Source organism: Megalobrama amblycephala, linkage group LG6 (genome assembly GCF_018812025.1).
Source record: "Megalobrama amblycephala isolate DHTTF-2021 linkage group LG6, ASM1881202v1, whole genome shotgun sequence".
Lineage (NCBI taxonomy): Eukaryota > Metazoa > Chordata > Actinopteri > Cypriniformes > Xenocyprididae > Megalobrama > Megalobrama amblycephala.
The window spans coordinates 34253889-34274342 of record NC_063049.1 but is presented as its reverse complement, the minus strand read 5'-3'; the positions used below and the strand labels follow the sequence as shown (position 1 = coordinate 34274342).

Sequence of the window (20454 nt, the reverse complement as noted above, 5' to 3'; positions counted from 1 at the left end):
AAAAATAAAAGACAAAACTTACTTTAGTAATATAATCTGAAGTTTAAATGCCCATGGTGCATATTAAACCTTACACTTTGATTGCACATTCCCAATTTCCAAACACATTATTAGCTTCCTTCAGATTTTCCAGGAAAATAAAACGTCCAAGTACTACCTGACAAATGCAGTACATAAAAATATGAATTTCAAGCGCTGCTCAGTTCAGTCAAGATTATTTAGTCCCATGTGTCCACTGTTTCAGTCCAGCTGGTTAGCAGGGCACAGTTGTTACATGCTCAGTTGGACTGATGATGTACCATCTTGTCTGTGGTGGTGATAAAGGAGGAGTGATGGTAACGATCACGGAGGGCAAAGTCTGCATTTTCCTCTGTCAGCTGCCTGGTCTCCATGCCAACAGCTGACAAAGAGGGTGTCACCACAATCTGGTCCTGAAGGGCCCCATCTCGCCTATGAAGAAAGCCAATGATTGTCAAAGTGAGGTTCAGTTTTGAGTATAACCATAGTTTTTAGTGTCAGCTTCAGGTGTCACAACCACGAGCCATGTGATGCATACCGCAAACAAAAAAAACAACCCAAATGTAACAAGTGGCTGGCTCTTTGCAACTTCCACAGTTGAAGGTGACAGTGTTTTGTTTTTTTATGGAATTGTGCATATGAGCACTTTTAAGGAAGAATTAATCTCTAGATTTGCCAAAGATTTTCAGGACAGTGGCATTAAAATGGTAACATATTTGAAATATTCTGTATTTTACAGGAGGCACCTAGCATCAAGGTAACAAAATATCCATAAGCAAAACTGTATTATTTTGAAACAATCAGTACTTATTTCTTTTGGATAAATCTCAAAATCTATACACATTTTCTATTTTTCACTGTTTTCTATAGAAGCATTGATGGAAATGCCATGCCATTATTGTGATATTTTCTGTATCCGGTAAACCTGCCCTTAAACATCATGAAAAAACATGTCGATCAGACTGCCTTTTCCTGTCTAAGTGGGTGGTTCTTGGTCACACAACGCTGAAACGTTATGTTGAACACTTTATGTTGAAAATCAAGTGTGCCTACATAAGATTATGTAACGTCATACCTTCCCAAATTATGCAGCGAGGTCTTGAGCCACCTGAAGAAACTGAAGCAAGCTGCTGCACCTATGGGCAGAGAATGTAACTTTATATTTTCTGACAAGAAAATAATTTAAAGTGACCATCAAATCAAAATATTGCAGTGTTTAATACAAATGATTTACCCATGCACAGCATTATTTTATTTTTTTTAATTCATGTGCCCTCATAATCTTTAATCAAAATATTTCTCTTCTCTGATGATGTGTTTACTGGCGCGAGGGTGGGACAACCTGTCACTCACATGAGATCACAGCAATAGCAAATGACAATGATCCAATCAATTCCCAATAGACAAAATGCCTTTTAAAGGGAGAGTTCACCCAAAAATTAAAATTCTGTTATCATTTGGGGGGCGAGATCTGCTTTATTACAAGCATTCATCCAAATATCTTCCTCTGTGTACAGCAGAATAAAGAAATTTATACAGGTTTGAAACAACTTGAGGGGGAGTAAATTATTTTTGGGTGAACTATCCTCTTACCCTTATTAGGCCTAAATGTTTAAATATTAGACCACATATTTGGCTGAAATAAGCAGTTTATTATGAGCAAGTTGGTTAACTTCTCAGATTTTCCAAAGATTACTCAAATCAAATAAAAGTTAGGTACAATTACCTGTTGGTAAACCTGGGCTTGCTGTTCCAATGTAGAGAAAGAGGATAAGGGCGACTATAATGTTAATCAATGCGTACATCCACTGGATGACAAACATTATCATAAAAGAGCACAATGCCTGAAGAAAGACAAAAACATAAAAATTAAAAATAAACTAAATATTAAAAATTTCAGGAACTGCTTTCAGTAAGCACTGGATATTTTTTGCAGAACTTACACCAATTAGCGCAACCCAGTGATTGCAAAATCTGGCATAGACCGAACCTTGCATTGATCTGATTTCTGATCCTTCAAGAATTGTTTCTGAACCTGTGAATAAAAGGTATTTAAGGTGAAATACACTATATTGAGGAGTTATGTAAGGTTTTGTAGAGAGTTACTTACCATTCCTGTCTATCTGCTCTCTTGGGAGCTGTTCAAGTTCAACTGGGCCAGAATTAGGCAAAGACTGTTTCCTCTTGGCTCCTGCTGTAAGGTCAGACTCCATAAGTCCTATCTGGCTAGTGGCATCATCATCTAATCCAACAGATTGTTCCACCTCCCTTTCATCTTTTCCTTTATCTAATGGCCCATTGCTGTTCAAGTCCAACCCAAAACTGTTCATCAGTGTTTCTTTAGCTGGAATCTTTGACTTCCTGCCCCGGGACTTGGAAGCAGGAATAGACACTCTCTGTTCTTCAGCGGTGTCTGTGCTGGGCAATGGAAATATCTGGTCCATGTCTTTGGTGAACTCCAGCAGTGTGCCGTTCACAGGGTCACTGATGGCTCCACTGCTGCCATAATGAGGGTGAGTGCTGGACACGAGTGATCTTCTGGAGCTCGACCTCCTGATCAGCGTCTTCCTTTGCTGGACCTGCAGCTCATAGGTTTTCACCACACAGAAATAGCAATAATCAATTATGCTGTAGGTTAGCATGAAGTTGATGGTGACAATGGGAGCCAGTACATTGACCTGGCCAATGAAGATGAAGGCCATGGAGATTAGGCTGGTCAGACAGATGGCAGCCACAGGTGTCTTATTGGCCCCTCTCTGTAATACATAAAGAAATGGGAGAAAGGTAAATATATGGCTGTTCCAAAACCTAAATCAGTTACATTAAAGGTGCTAAAGAGGATCTTTTCGTCGACTGAGAAACCAAAGACTGTTAGTGAGTTTTTGAAATGAGCGCATGCGTAAGAACAGCCCCCCTCCTTCACAGCTCATTTCGAGGGAACGCCTCCCAAAACTCGTGCACGAGTATTGGAACACAAGTGTTTACCACCGGCATTCGCTGTGTCGTGTTAGTGGATTCATTATGTCGGACTCACCGCAGGTAACTCATAATCTGCAGTTGTTACTCCTGTCTCCTGACAAAAACATTGCATGCGGCGCCTGTAGAGTGTGGAAAGTTACTGGAGCGCGCAGCCGCGCTCGTCTCTCACAAGGAACGTCATGGCAGTGATTGACAAGCCAGAGAGCCAATCCACGTATGTCTTTCACAAGGAACGTAATGGCAGTGATTGACAAGCCAGAGAGCCAATCCACGTACGTCTTTCACAAGGAACGTAATGGCAGTGATTGACAAGCCAGAGGGCCAATCGTTTACGCGATGATTGCGTAAATGATTGGCTGATGTTTTTAAGGCCCTACCTCATGCACAGATGATGTATATTAATATTATTCCTTTCAGTGCACCTAATAAATAGTCTTTTATCAGATAGTAAAGACAGTTTCAAGTAATATTGGAAAAATGTATAAAACAAAACATCCTCTTTAGCACCTTTAATGTCTACTGCATACATAGGAAGTTTGAAGATAGCTGCCTATTAGAAAACCATAGGAAATTCAATTGATTACAATAGATTTTGGTAACATGCTGCTAAGCTAAGAATGCAATACTGTAATAAAATAAAAATATATAATATACAAACATATTTTGAGTAAAAATATGCATTTCTATATTACCTTAAATTGCCATCTACATAGGCAGAATCAATCTACAGGATGTATAAATCCGATAACTAGGTTTTAGAACAGAGTATGTGGATATTAAAAACATATTTATTCCTTTATTTAGTGTAAAGCAAATCAAAGTCAGTGACCTTTGTTGAAAAAAAAAAGCTGCGTGACTTTGGCAGTTCGATACACGCTCTGAACCACTGATTCAAACAAAAGATTCGTAAAGCTTCAAAGCTTCATGAAGCAGTATTTTAAAATCGCCCATCACTAGATATTGTTGAATAAAGTCGTTATTTAGTTTTTTTGCCGCACAAAAAGTATTCTCGTCACTTCATAACATTAAGGTTGAACCACTATACTCATATGAACCGTTTTAAACATGTCTTTAGTAGCTTTCTGGGCACTGAAATGGGCATGTTAATTATCTTGCCGTCAATGGAGGCCTCAGAGCCATCAGATGTTATCAAAAATATCTTAATTTGTGTTCCGAAGATGAACGAAGGTCTTACGGTGTGGAACGACATGAGGGTGAGTAATTAATGACAGAATTAAAATTTTTGGGTGAACTAACCCTTTAAAGCTTTTCTAATTTTTTGCAAGGTTGCATTATGGGTTTTATTAGTTTGGCTCCATTACTCTCATTTCTTTCACACTCTTCAGGTTATGTAATGAGTGGAAGCATCCAGTTAAAACATCCCCCCCAAAAAAGACAACATCTCTCATGTCACCTCAGATCAGTCATTACCCAGATCCCATAAGTCTGTGGGATCAGGGCGCTACTGCTACTGGCTGGCACAGCTCCAGGTCCACCAGGGTTGGTCTTCTCTGTGCTTCCTGCGTTTGTTCTGGGACTTTGATTCAGGGCTAGATGTCTCAGGCGAGCTTGTAGCCCATAGAGAGGGGTCAGACAGAGCTCAGGCGAGGGAAAGGGTGTGCTGTGCTTTTTGAAAGCCACAATTGTTACAATTCATTCCTTCGCATTTTTTTTAGAGCACACTCAGGCACACTATAATTAGGAACTTATCCTGTCTATGGAGCTACTCATTGAGCGTGAAAAAGTAAACAATGCATTAAAGTGGCATGAAAAACAAATGTTTAATTTCACTCATTATCCAAAGCGTATTGTTAATCAGTTTGATCATTTATTAGTATCTGACAGAACTCACTATAAGAACATCTCTGCCTTTCAATTGCTTTATATTCACAGAACAGATTTAGCCTTGATTAGCATCTAAATAAGAGGAATCTACAAAATGAACCAAAACCACACCGATTCAAATTCCCCTTGCTGAAAATAGCCACATTAATATGGTTATCATCTCCCTACAAGCACCCACCCCTTTTCCAAGAAATCCGAGAGCTGGGATGACTCTCTCCTGAGCGATACACTGGAGGATCCTGGGTGCACCGTACAGGCCTCCCATGCAGGAGGCGAGTGAGGAGATGTAGAGGCCCAGCAAAAACAGGAAACCAACCAAGGAGACCTGGGAAAAAAACAAACACAGAGGGGAAGAGAGTGTAGGGGGCTCCACCCAGCTCTGTTCCGCTTGGCCAGACTGAAAAGTGCTTATAATGTGTTGAAAGTAAATCAAAGAAACCACGTGTAATCAGACAGAACCCATAACGAGAGAATTACAAATAATACAGTATGATTATGTGTATGAAACCCAAACTTCTGTAGCACAATGATGTACTGTATAAATGCATTGTTTAAATTGTAAATTTAATATAGAAGAATACAAAAGATTTTATATCCATTGTTTTGTTTGTAATGATAGTAGTTCTGGTAGAGTGTTACCCCCCCCCCCCACACCACAGCCCACAATAAGGAACAGCTGTGGGTCAGCCACAACCAAGCTACAGGCTTACACATTCATAAACTATGTAGCTTAGTTCAGCAGTCCACTGTAATCTATGTTGACCGGCAGCTGTGTGGCTATCAGGCCAAGCGACAGGGTACGCGCAAGGTCAGTGCGCAACTGGGCTCCGTTCTCATTCAAACACGTACACCAGCTGTAGCATTTAGAATGACCTTAAATGCCTCTCTTAAGAGGGCCTGCACATGAGTGGAATGACATTAGCATGAAAATAAATGCAAATATAACATTTTATCTGCGAATAATGTGTTATTCTCAAGTCTCACATTCAGCTCAGACAATGAGTCTTAACAGTGGAAAAACCCATGGAAGATGGCCATCCTTTGAAGCCTGTAATAACATCAGATTACCTTTTCCGCTATCAAGAAATCATAGCGCAGCGCCTCTCTGGTGCAAATGGCTCCCAGTAAGAACACAAAGACGAGATACAGGAACCACCTGCAGATTCCCACAATATGCAAGAGTCAGGGCTGAATTCATTCTATTTATAGAGAAATTATCTAACAAGGACTATCATGATTTACACCAAACATATTAAGCAGCACAACGGTTTTCAACATTGATGATTATAAGAAGCATTTCTTGAGCACCAAATCAGCATATTAGAATGATTTTTGAAGGATCATGTGACACTGAAGACTGGTGTAACGGCTGCTGAAAATTCATCTTTGGCATCACAGGATTAAATAACACAACATCAAGTCACAGTATCATACACTGTTTATGAAGGTTCATTGTGATTCCGTTTCTCATGTTTTCATTTTGGAGCCTGCTCTACAGAAGTATGTGTATAGTCAATACAAAAGAGGCTAAATATAAACAAAGAAAGAATTAAAGATTATTTCCGTGGCTGACGGACACATACGAGGTGCAGACTGCGGCGAGAGTTCCCACGGGGATGTTGTGTTCGGGCCTCTGGAGATCTGAGCTCATGTTGAATCCCGCCATCACACCTACACACACAGAGGGTTACTGTGAAAACAAAGACTGGAGACAAGGGGCCATCCAAAACCTGAACAACAGATAGATGTACATTATCAGAGCTCACTTGAAACACCTTTCTGACTTCTAACAGATGCGAAAAGGAAACTTTGATCACGAATGAACAATTCATTTGTGCAACACAAGGCCCTAATCAATCTTTCAGTCTTTTGCAGGAGGCAGAGGTGGGGTTGTATTGTGTGTGGCAAAACAAGACGAAAATGGAGAGGGGAAATATGGGTTTCTTCTGACATTTATTATATCATTATTTTATTTCTCTCATTTCTAATTTTATATATACTGGTTTTCGTTTTTGCCTCTGAAAATAGGAAAGTCATAAGCATCATGAAAGTGTTGTACTGTAGGTTGGGATGAAGACATAATGCAGACTGAATTCAAACCTGAACAGACAACTTGCACTTATTAAATTATGTAAATGTTAAAGAATCATTATGCTAAACATTCACCACATTTGATAACACTTCTGTATTATTCTGCTTTCTAAAGATTGGACAGAAATCATGATAATAATTGGGATTATTTTTTCCATTTACAGCACTTGTTTTTAACAATAGGAAAAAAACATTTGCATATAGTTTTATTTAAAAAAAAAAAAAAAATGTTAAAGGGTTGGTTCACCAAAAAAATGAAAATAATGTCATTTATTACTCACCCTCATGTCGTTCTACACCCGTAAGGCCTTCATTCATCTTTGGAACACAAATTAAGATATTTTTGATTAAATCCGATGGCTCAGTGATGCCTGCATTCAAATCAATGACATTTCCTCTAAAAACATATTTAAAACAGTTCATGTGAGTACAGTAGTTATATGTTAAAATTATAAAGCAAAGAGAATACTTTTTGTGCACCAATAAAACCCAAACTAACGACTTTTCAACAATATAGTGATGGGCGATTTCAAAAAACTGCTTCAGAGCTTTATGAATCGAATCAGTTACTTGGATCTCCTATCAAACGGCTAAGCTGCTGAAATCACGTGACTTTGGCTGATTCGATTCGTAAAGCTCCGAAGCAGTGTTTTGAAATCGGACCATCACTATATTGTTGAAAAGTCTTTATTTTGTTTCGCATTAACTGTTTTAAATATGTTTTTAGTACCTTTATGGATCTTGAGAGAGGAAATGTCATTGCTGTGAATGCAGGCGTCACTGAGCCATCGGATTTCATCAAAAATATCTTAATTTGCGTTCCGAAGATAAATGAAGGTCTTACGGGTGTAGAACGACATGAGGGTGGAGTAATAAATTACATTATTTTCGTTTTTGGGTGAACTAACTCTTTAAGTGTAAATCGCTGATATTTTCTAGATTTGTTTTAGCAATTTGTTTTAGTACAATGTCAATAAAACCAATTATTTAATTTTGGAAACAATTATTTACAGTGCCTATAGAACAGGGGTGGGGAATGTTGATCCTGGAAGGCCACTGTCCTGCAGAGTTTAGCTCCAACCCAATTAAACACACCTGAAGCTAAACAAGGTTTTCAGAATTACTAAAGTTACAGGCAGGTGAGTGTTTTTTTTTAGGGTTGGAGCTAAACTCTGCAGAATCAACGTTCCCCACCCCTGCTACAGAAAGTCATCATACCCTGTGAAAATTTTTACCTTTTGTCACATTACACCCTGGAAAATAAAAGTCTTAACTTTGAAATGTATGTACACATTATAACCCTTATAAAAGTCAAAATAACATTTTGAAACATTCTCGAGGATTATTAAAAACTAAAAAACTAGAATAACGGGTTTTAAAAAGTCATCAGTCCCCGATTTAAAGGTGCCATAGAACGTGTTTTCAAAAGATGTAATATAAGTCTAAGGTATCCCCTGAATGTATCTGTGAAGTTTCAGCTCAAAATACCCCACAGATTTTTTTTTATTCCTTTTTTTAACTGCCTATTTTGGGGCATCATTAAATATGTGCCGATTCAGGCTGCGGCCCCTTTAAATTCTTGTGCTCCCCGCCCCCGAGCTCGCGACTGCCTTAAACAGCATAAACAAAGTTCACACAGCTAATATAACCCTCAAAATGGATCTTTACAAAGTGTTCGTCATGCAACATGTCTAATCGCGTAAGTATGGTATTTATTTGTATGTTTACATTTGATTCTGAATTAATTTGATGGTGCTCCATGGCTAAAGCTAACATTACACACTGTTGGAGAGATTTATAAAGAATGAAGTTGTGTTTATGAATTATACAGACTGCAAGTGTTTAAAAAATGAAAATAACGACGGTTCTTGTCTCCGTGAATACAGTAAGAAACAATGGTAACTTTAACCACATTTAACAGTACATTAGCAACATGCTAACGAAACATTTAGAAAGACAATTTACAAATATCACTAAAAATATCATGGATCATGTCAGTTATTATCGCTCCATGTTCTTACTTGCTTACCTAGTCTGATGATTCACCTGTGCAGATCCAGACGTTAATACTGGCTGCCCTTGTGTAATGCCTTGAACATGAGCTGGCATATGCAAATATTGGGGTTGTACATATTAATGATCCCGACTGTTACGTAACAGTCGGTGTTATGTTGAGATTCACCTGTTCTTTGGAGGTCTTTTAAACAAATCAAATTTACATAAGGAGGAGGAAATAATGGTGTTTGAGACTCACTGTATGTCATTTCCATGTATTGAACTCTTGTTATTCAACTATGCCAAGGTAAATTCAATTTTCAATTCTAGGGCACCTTTAATACTTTGTACAGCCACCTTTTGCTATAAAAACAGCCATTAATCTTTTTGGATATGTCTGTACTAGCTTTGCACACCTAGATTGGGGAGTATTTGCCCATTCTTCCTCGCAGAATTGCTCAAGTTCAGTCAAATTCTGTAGTGAGCTCTCTTCAAGTCTATCCACAGATTTTCTATCGGATTTAAGTCAGGACTGTGACTTGACCACTTAAGGACATTCACCTTCCTATTCTTAAGCCATTGCGTTGTACTTTTGGCGGTATGTTTAGGATCATTGTCATGTTGAAAGGTGAATGACCTGCCCATCTTCAGCTGTCTAGCAGAGGGATGTAGGTTTTCCTCAAGAATTTGGATGAACTTGGCAGCATCCATGTTTTGTTGTCTTTGTAATATCACACTTAGTATTTTTCACACAATATAAATGGGTTTTCATACATTAAAAAAAAAAAAAAAAAAAAAAAAAAAAAAAAAAGTTACACTGCTGCCTTTATATTTTAGGAAGAGGGTTTGAAATCCCCTGTCCAAGACTACCTTTTCAAGCAGACTTTGGGTGCGGCTTGCTGGCGCCATATAGTGACACCATGCAGGCTCAGAGTGAAACCTCATTACGTAACAAAAATGTGTTAACTACGAAATGAAAATTTTCTAACATGAAAAAGAGATTTCTGGGAAGTCTATATCCTAAATCAAACCACAGCCACTAACATACAGCTGCAAGAATTTGAGGTTACTCAAGTAACTTACACAGGCGTAAACTTCACTAATTGCAAAAATAAATTCTCATATCAGCATAGTATTGTTTAATCAGTGGTTGTTATATCACAGTTTTACTTTTCTTGTTTATGTGTGTAGTCACCTGTCGCCGCAGGAAAGAAAACCCCAAACACGGTGAAGAAAGTCTCGCCATCTGTGTAGTCTGGCAGGGTGTTCTTACGCAGCAGTTCCTCCGAATAGCCAATGAATCCATGCTCTGCAATAAACATATTCAGCACAAAACAATGTTAGGAAAGACTGTTTATTGCAACCTTCAGTCTGCCTAAAGTGCTTTATGGAAAAAGTCTGCACTGACACAATGATAAGAATCAGATCCATCTCTGAAATGCCGCAGTCTCCACTGAGTATATGTGACAGACATTACACACACAAATGTTTTCCTGTAAATTAAAATATTTGTTTTGAAAACCAAAAGGAAATATGTTGGCCTTTTTGAAAAATAAGACCGATTGGTCTAAATATTTCATAACAATAAAAACAAATTTCAAAAAACCTAACCTTCCTGAAGAAGAATTCATGTTCTGCATCCATTTAAAACACAAGTTTGATTCATGTGGTGACGACATTTACTAGAAAACATTCCACTGTACAAGACCACAAACTGCCATCCATGACATACAATATTGATCTATCGCACACCGATACAATAACCCTTTTCACCATGAAATCAAAGGGAGTGGTTCCATAGGGTAATGTTGGACAGATATCTGGTTTGAAAAATTACAGTTTTAGACTCCATAGCCATGCACAGGCACAGCCCCAGGTGTCTGCGGCTGACCGTCGCCACCCTTTATGTAACAACCCAGGGGGACAGACGCCCCGCCAAGATGCGTGCAAACCAAGGGCCGGCCTTTTTCTTGGGAATACATGCCAAGTTCAATAGTTCTGTGCCGAGGACATGATGGAGGGAATGCTGGACTAAGCTCTGGGTGTGTTCACAGGCAAACAAAACAATCCAAGAACAGGCGCCGTGGAACATTTACGTAAACAGTACTGAGAGATATCACCATTCTGCTGAACCGTCACACAAGAGTGGTATTTTCACTCAGGGAGGCAGTTATTAAAGTCTGGATAGCAATGACACTGTATATTTCAGATGGTTTGTATACTTGTGTACAATTACTTGTATTCCATACCGTACAGTACATGCCACAGATAGGTGCTCTTAATAGGTTAGTTCATGCAAAAAATAAACCCGGCCATCATTTACTCACCCTCACGTCATTCCAAACCAGCATGATCATTTTTTTTATTATTGAAAAACAAAAACAGCACCATAAACGTAGTCCATAGAATTCATTGGCTATATTCCATAACTTCTAAAGCCATACAATATTTTGTGTGAGGAACAGGCCAAAATACAAATACACAGCAAAATCTCCAGAGTTAAATCAACTCTGCTCAGAGAACATATGGTCCGTCTCTACATAGAGTTAAAATAACACTGAAGCAGAGTTAAAGTTAATGAGATAGCATGCTGTTTGTGGAGTTGTTTAATCAGATCATGAGAGATTTTATGTCTTTTATCTTCAGTTGATTTCATCTAAGGCTGTGGCTGAAGTCAGTTGTAGTTCTTGTGTTTCTCTTCAGTGATTCTGCTTGTTAACAGCAGGTGTTCATCACTAATGCTCAATCATAACTTAATAGATCACTTAATTATCTCATTAACTTTAACTCTAAAGTAGAGAGGGACCATATGTAATCTGAGCAGAGTTGATTTAACTCTGGGGATTTTGCTGTGTAGTTTTTCACTGATAATCTTTCACATATCATTTATGGATAATATGAAGATACAGGAGAGAACATTTTTCAGCAAATAATGCATTTTCAGCAAAGAATTTTGTTTCACGAAAGCTTACACGAAGCTAACATTTTCTCCAAGGCCCCCCACTTCAAAGGCCAAAAAAGAAGGGGAAAAAAAAAACACTTGACACCTCATATATATTATATATATATGAGATATGCACAGGTTTTTTCCAAGTCCAGCGGAACCTTTGTTCTTGAAAGAAAAGAAAATGTTGCTCATGAGGCGAATTTTAGGGCTGCATGATTTATCGCGATTAAACCGCACGTGATTTGGGGAAGGCTGCGATTATTTTATGCGCAGCTTGTCAGAGCTGTAAGGCTCTGTGAGCAGTAGTAAATGCTTCTCCATCTGAAAGCCAGAGGGCGTTCTTGCGCAGAAACTCTAAATATGCCCTGCCGCAGAAGAAGATAACATCATATCGCTGTAGCTGAATAGAACAGAAGACTGAAACGCTTTGATTGAATAAACATGACTAATAAACACACGACTGCCTTATTTTGTGTAAGAAGCCACATCAATTCACAGAAGGATGCTCAGCTGTTGTTATGAAGTGAGTTTGGAGTAAAAACGTTATTAAATGTTGTCTTTTGTTGGACAAGATGTTAATAAATGCTTCTCTTTTCAAATGTACATTATAAGCGACTCAAACTCGCAGTGCTTTCAGATGGATTAGCATTTGGAGCCATACTTCATTGATAAGCTGCACACAAAAAATAAAGCGCAGCCTTTGCGATTTCATAATCGCACTAAGAATTGCGTTTAAGAGATAATCGCATTTAAATTCAATGTTATTTTTCGTATCGTGCGATAAATCATGCAGCCCTCAAGTTGTTGTTTTTTTTTAGTCTTTTTGGCATATTTTAATGCTAGTTTTGTCTTATTTTAAATCATTTTAAGTTATCTTGAGGCCCCTTAAGAAAGAAAGATGGCGGTGGGTTGGGGAGGGGGGAGGTACTCATCCAGAGAGAGATCTACAGGGCCCTGGCTATGTAAGAGCATGATCCATTTCCCTCTTGGTTATCTTGTGATGGGAAAGAATGCGTTCTCTTGGATTAATGACATGTTTATCCAAAAGGAAGTCACCACCCTTTCAGAAGCCCTGCCTGTTCCTACACTTCACAGTTTCTTGGCTACAAAGTGAGAGAGCTAGAAAGAGAATAAGACACAATAGAGATGATCAGGAGAAAGAGGAAGAGAGGAAGTGCATAAAGAAAGTTTAGGTATACGCAGCCTTAGAAATAACAGATAAAAGTACTCCAATTATAACACACAAGTAGGGGGGAAAAAAGCAACACATCATATGCATTATCTTTACATAATTATCTTGATTTTTGAACTTTCCTAAAGCTATGTTAAGCTGTTTTTGGAATAGCAAGTGCAAGAATAAAGGCTTTGACGTAGTCTAGTTTGCATCTCTTGATCTAAACAACCTTCAGTTACACTGCCATTCAAAAGTTCGGGTTCATTAAGATTTTTTTTAATTTAATACTAATATTCATCAAGATTGCATGAAATTGTTTAAAATTGACAGTAAAGACTTTGTTGCAAAATAAATAAATTGTGCTTTTGAACTTTCTATTCATCAAGGAATCCTGAAATATGAATGTAATATGTAAGAATATGTAAAATTCAACTTTGCCATAATACCATTTTAACATACATTAAAATAGAAAATAGTTATTTTAAATTGTAATAATACTTCACAGCATTACTTATTACTTTATTTTTGCTCAAATAAATGCAGTCTTGGTGAGACTTTCAAAAACAACTCCCAATTTTTGAACAGTAGCACATGTAACAGTTTGGTGTCAAACCCAATAAAAAAATTAAACCGCATATATTGTGTATTGACTCATGCATGTAAAGAAATGTCATTCCCTGAGATAAAAACATACTTCTTCATATAAGCATGAAGTACAGGCCGTACTGACACAGCGGATAAGAGCAGGGGCATTACTGTTGCCCTCCCTACCACCTTTCGAAGCATTTTGATTGCAGTTTGGATATTTATAGTGAGAGTCCTTCTGATCTGAAGATTTGGAAGAGGAAGTGATGATGTGGACTCTTCTAGTGAAGAACTCGGATCTGCTTCCTGTCTGCTCTTTTGTCTCAGGCCAAAAATGTGGGTGAGCCCGGTCAACACCCTTAACCCAAAACTATGAGCGCATGTCAGTTTCCTGTCCAACTCTGGCCGCTTAAATAGAGTGTCTTTGAGTTTAGAGCTGAGGAAAACAGAGCAGATCCTACAAAACACAAACATCATACCTTCACAAAACTAATTATTATGCGAGTGAAAATCAAGCTAATTCTGAGGAGATAAGTTAAATGATTCAGTTTCAGTTTCATTTTTTCCACATGAAATCTAAGTGTTATAATACAGCAATATCTTCCAAACAACAGTATTTGCAACAATAACAGTCTAAATGTCTACAGTAGGAAAGCTCTTCTTACAGCTCCTCTTATGTGGTAACAGGCAGGAGGAAAGGGACAGAACTAGGAGGTGCTCTCATTTTTTTTAAATCTAGCACAAATGCGCTCACTGCAATGGTATGAACACTCTAGAGGATTGTCCTCACATTTTCTTCACCTTTTCCAGCAATAACATTTTCAAATGATTTGACAAAACATTGCAGTAGGTAGCAGTACTACAAAAAAAAAAAAAAAAAAAAAAAAAAAAAAATCATCACTCTTCTCCCCTTCTGGCTACATGAGCCTAGGCACACTGGTGCCCAATGGTAGATTGGGTGTATAATTCAAACATGTCCTTTACCAAGAATTATTTCACAACCAAGATATGTGCTCAGCCCCTAAGCTTTCTTCAGCCTTGTTGGCCTTAAATGCGTAGTTCACAAAAAAAAAAAACAATATGTGACCTCCTTCTTTATCATTTAAATATCCTAGACGTACTCTTCCAAAGTGAATGAGGACTGGGACTTTCAGGCTCCAAAACATGAAAAAGCACCATAAAATGTACAATTAATGATGTCCATATGACTCGTGCACTATATTTCCAAGTCTTCTGAAGTCATACAATTTTAGCTTTGTGCCAGTAAAAAGAAATAATAAAGAGTGTCGTCATTCATAGAAAAACATGAACAAAGACCAAGCAGATTTTGCCCCCCATTGACTGCAGTAGTATTTTTTTTTTTTCCTACTATGGTAGTCAATGGGGGGGGGGGGGGGGTACTGCATAAAGAAATGTATACAGGTTTGGAAGAACTTTAGGGGGAGTAAATGATAGAATTTTCATTTTTGGGTGAAATATCCCTTTAACTCACTCAATTTGGTCGCAGTCGTACCATCTCACTGGAGGGCAATATTTTCAGTAAATAATGACTGAAATGCCAGTCTGTTCCTCACAAATAAATCTATCAAATGACTTAAAGGGTTAGTCATTTACTCACCACCCTGGCTCATGTCTGTAAGACTTTCGGCCATCTTCAAAACACAAATGAAGATATTTCATTATATGATGAACAGATTTAATTTAGGCTTTTATTCACATATAAACATTCATCAACGCACACATCAGATATGGTAAATGTAAGCTCAAGCATGCTTGCTTGACATGAGAGGATCATTGTCGTGTGTTACGCAATGAGGTTTGACCTCGCTCATCAAGAATGTATGGTTTAGTTTCTGTTTATATTCGCTGATGAACGCGTTTTTCATTTTTGGGTGAACTAACCCTTTAAGTATTGCAATATAGTGCATGAGTCATATGAACTTCTTTGATTATTTTTTTAACGTGGTTTTGTGTCCTTATTAAAGCTTGAAAGCCCCAGTCTTTATTCGCTATTATTATATAAGAAGAGTACTTCAAAATACCTATTAAGTTCCACATAAGAAAGAAAATCATACAGCTTATGAAAGACAAACAGTCCAATTTTAGGGTGAAATATCCCTTTAAATTGCCATGGAATATGGATGTGTTGAGATCTCTATATCATCAAGGTTATGAAGCTTTCTTTGTGCTGACCACCTGGCCTTGACTACGTGATTAACAGCATTATCAAACTGTAAACACATCTGCACAGCAGCTCCTTTTTCCTGCCACTGGCAGGTAACCAGCCCATGCGGCGCCCGGCCTAAATCGTGCAACCCCCTGGAGCTGTGCCAATGGTGAGATCACTTTATAACCACAAAGCTTAATTGGAAAAACCTGGAGGAACCAGCACCTCCTTTTCCCACTGGCAGTGCACACTGCAGCCCAAGTCCAGCTCCTAAAAGAGATCAGAGCAAGACGACAGCCGCAGTAGCAGCAGTTAAAGGGTAATGTCTCATATTCAGTCCATTACACCCAACGAGTGTGACTTTCTCTGTAGAGAGAGCGAGAGTGAGAACACCATCTTTCCTTGAGTCTTGCCTCCTCTCTGGACAGGAAACCAGTAATCAGGAGAACAGGAAGTGTTGGGATGGATTTCCTGCAAACCCAGTGTGAAAGTACATACTGACCTCCTCTGAAGTGGGCAGCCAAAAAAATTAAAAAATTACAATGGACTAAGAATGCCTGCATACTTGTCCTTAGAGCAAGTGACTATTAGATATCTCATGTAAATTGTTGCAGGAAGATTAGTTGCTATTATAAACCTATATTAAATTGAACTTACAACTAAGTATACCCCCATAATAGTCTTATAAAAGAGATTTTACCCTCTCTCATGATTTACATATGCTCACTTCATGCAGTGAAACTTTAAGTACAAGCAGATTTAAATGCCCTAAAAATATAAAATGTGTGACAGAGCTCAAATATCTGTGATTATAGCTTGGGAGAACTTTAGAAACTGGAATAACATCTAACAAATTCCTAGTAGACTATAAGCATGCAAGCTTGTGCGCCCCTTCCAGCAGATGCAGAGCTGTTGTTGGAGGTCTAACTAGCTTAATGCTTATTCTGTCAATGCCAGATCACAACCTGGAACTGGTATGCAAAATCTTGCACTGTTTGTCAAGCCTAAATGGTTTCATGGTAAAAACTGAAACTGATAAATAATAAATACATGTAAATTGCCATTATAATACATATATCAAAAATACTTTTTTAAAAACACACAGGATAGCATTGTTTGGGTCATGGGACAAAGCTACATTTATGTTACCCTGACACCTACTGGACAGTTGTTGCAAGGACACGTGACCTCATAACTGGAGTTCTGTATGATCAACTCTCTCTCTCACACACACATATACATATAGAACACATATGACCATCAGAGGACAACTTTTAAATGAGAACATACAAGCAATATCTATAGTCACACAGATAATATTTAAATAGAATTACATACACTACTGTTCAATTGTGCTCAGTAAGTTTTTTTAATGTTTTTAGAAGAAGCCTCTTATGCTCACAAGGCAGCAATTCTTTGGTCAAAAACTACAGTAAACAGTACTATTGTGAAATATTACAAATAAAAAAAACATTTCTATTTTAAAATGTAATATATTTCTTTGATGGCAAAGCTGAATTTTCAGCATCATTACTCCAGTCTTTCATTGTCACATGATCCTTCAGAAATCATTCTAATATGTTGATTTGGTGCTCAAGAAACATTTATTTTTATTGTAAATTTTGAAAACAGATCAAGACTCAAATGAAGTTTCCATTTAAAATAGAAATGCATTGTAACTATCTAAAATTCTTCACTGTAATTTTTGATCAATTTAATACATTCTTGCTGAATAAAAGTATTGATTTCTTGATATGAAAAAAGAAAAATCTTACCGACCCCAAACTTTTGAACAGTAGTGAATATGTTCTGTTACTTGCGAGCTGAATTCAAATACTTTTCAACTACCACAATAAATGCATATCAAGCACATAAAAATACAGAAATAAGAACTTGTGAAACAAGAGAATTATAGAAATAAGAGAAATGTATGCTGGTAAAAGAAAAAGAACACCAAATTTAGCATACAAAATGACTTGAACTATATCCTCGTCTGGCAGGTTTGCCAGGAAATGTGCAAAGAAAGAAATGTCAATATGAGAAAGGCAGGCACTGTTTTGTAGGGTCTGTGAAAACAACACTGCAGGGCAAGAATATCTTCCTAAAGCACTACTTTATGGTATAGTAATGGTTTTATTTTGCATTTTAATAAATACATGAACTTATATAGGACTGTGCCAGAAATTGATCATTTCATTTTGCTGAATATAAGCTGAATATGGGATCTACGGTGTTGGTTTCATCAAAGACTTCCAGTTAAAAACGCAAAACCTAGCTATACCTTAATATACATAGCACATGTTGAACTCGATACTCTTGGTTTATCTCATTGCAAATGAGCCCTGATGTCATTGGCATTCACGATAGCTCACCTGGATCTAGATGACTAAATGTCCCGATGACAAAATCCAGAGTGGACATAGCTAAAATCCCCAGCAGAACCAACTGAAGGCGTATAATCCATTTCACCCCGGCCAGATTAATCCCAAGAAGGCCAAGCAGAACGGCCACAGAGATGCCCCTCACTGCCCACATGCTCTGTAAGCTCAGCACCTGTGCAATGGACTCTGCGAAACCAGTGATGTACATCGCTCCAGCCACACACTGCCAACAAGACACAAGATTGTCACCAAAGTTAGAATCAGTGAACTGACCACCTACTGTATATGCAATATAAAATAATGTAGAGCTGCTCACCTGTCCAAACACATACAAGAGCCCCACAGTTCCTCCAACCCTCCCTCCGAGCACAGTGGAGATCATGGAGTAGACCCCACCGTTACCCACGCTGCAACACTCACACACACCGACACCTGACATCACCGTAATCACAGCGACCAATACCACCATGGACACCAGAAGCATGCCCAGCAACACACCTGTGTTACCCTAAAGATGATCATATGGAAAAAGAGAATTAACATTTCCATTTGATCCCCATTTAATAGCAGCAAAGACATGAGATATGTTCTAAAAGACTGGAATGTTATTTAAATAGATTGTCTGATACACATATACACAAAATTCATCTGGAAATCTGTAATAAAACATAATTTACCACAAGCCAGCCAGTCCGTAAAAAGAGCACCACCCCAAAAATGTTGATCATGCAGGTAGTGAAGACTCCATCCCAGGTGCCGAAAAGAACAGGTTCCCAGACGAAGAGCTGCACCTTCCACCAAGGTTGAGCATTACTCTGGGAACCCTACACAAACCAGTGTCACTCAAATCTAAATAATTCACCATTAGTGTCAGATCCACCACCCAAGGTAAAAATAACAGGTCTTGAACTCATGGTTTTTCATTTATTGCAAACTTTTCCATTTATTCCATTTGTATGGCAAAACTTACAGATAGGACATTACCTGTGCGTCTTCATGGAATAATTCTTGAGGACTCATGCTCCCTCTTGGGCAAGATTACAGTAGCTGGATCTAAAAGTAAAGACTTTAGTATATACAAACATTGCCTTACAAAGGCAATTTAACAACATTTGCCAACTAGGCGATGGCCACGTAGCTTAAATACATTAAAGCCAACAAAAGCTGTCTGTTAATATGTGACACATTGGGAACTACTAGCAATCGACAGGCAAATCATATTCAGCATTTGAACAACATTCAAATATTTAAGATAAAAGGCAAACTAAGTATTTGAAGTTCACGTGACTAACTTGTGTGGTACTGACTGTGTTTTACCAAAGTTATACAGTGCAAAAACGCCAGCGGCCCTAAATAAACGAACAAAATGTTGTTTTGTGAAATTGTTGAACTGTAAATTCCTTGGTTAATCATAAAGACAATCGCACACATACCTGTAATCGCGATATGCTCCCGGATGCAGCAGCAGGTGGAGAATGTGAGAGAGCCACGGACACACCTGAGTGCTTGAGTGGTCCAACTCATTTCCGTGAATCGATTCTTTTGAACGGTTCGTTTAGATTCCACTATTCTTTTACGTAGGCCTAAACTTCAGTAAACATTATTTTTAAAAAAGTTTTGCTTTTTGGATAATGAGATAACTTACTAAATTGTGCCGCATTAGTCAAAAACGGTTCGTTTACGCAGAGGACGTCATGTAAACACTAAACTTACGTCGGTAAGATGTTTTCAATATCACTGTTCCCTCGAGGGAATACAGATCACGACAGTGTTTTAGTATAGCTAGCAATTAAAATCGCTTGATTAATTTTCTAATTATTTAATATAGCCAGTAAAGTTATATATTTGAGTAACCTAACAGCTGTCTGTTTGCCGCTGTTATTAATGGAAACGCTACGTGTGCAATAAACGTCATTAAACAAATGTGTTCTATCAGCGCCACCTCAGGTGTGTGTTTTCAGTGTAAATTACCTCACTGTTCTGTGTCCATATTGACATTTTCTGTGATCATTTCTATTACCAGCTAGCTGACTTTTATCATATAAAGTCATATTAAAATCACTATAAGATCACTTTAATTTTAGCCATGTATCAACCCTATACATAAACGATTAAAACCATTTTTGTAGCCTCACAGGAGGAAATGTGCTGAAACTGTCAAAATACCAAAAATCTTAAAGTCATAAAGACTATTAACTGTAAGAAAAACATATTTCTTGGTTTGTTTTGTTTGTGTTTCTTGACTGGTTTCATGAGATTCACACAGTAGCGC

At 37.9% G+C, this 20454-nt stretch overlaps 1 protein-coding gene across 3 annotated transcripts; it reads right to left on the bottom strand.

Moving 5' to 3' along the window:
* Positions 1-5: 5 nt before the first annotated feature.
* On the bottom strand, positions 6-20298 carry slc12a8 (solute carrier family 12 member 8). Of its 3 annotated transcripts, none has more exons than XM_048194282.1 (14): positions 19616-20295; positions 19167-19235; positions 18860-19031; positions 18499-18690; positions 18174-18405; positions 10124-10237; positions 6426-6513; positions 5911-5998; positions 5021-5167; positions 2129-2774; positions 1962-2053; positions 1745-1862; positions 1094-1154; positions 6-450 (listed from the first exon to the last, which is right to left on the bottom strand). In XM_048194282.1, the coding sequence occupies exons 3-14, from the start codon at positions 18908-18910 to the stop codon at positions 279-281; spliced, it is 2001 nt and encodes a 666-aa protein (XP_048050239.1). In that variant the 5' UTR covers positions 18911-19031; positions 19167-19235; positions 19616-20295; the 3' UTR covers positions 6-278. The 3 variants fall into 3 exon arrangements, with proteins under 3 accessions (XP_048050239.1, XP_048050238.1, XP_048050240.1); XM_048194281.1 differs by having other exon boundaries at positions 18860-19006; positions 19616-20294; XM_048194283.1 differs by lacking the exon at positions 18860-19031 and having other exon boundaries at positions 19616-20298.
* Positions 20299-20454: the final 156 nt, after the last annotated feature.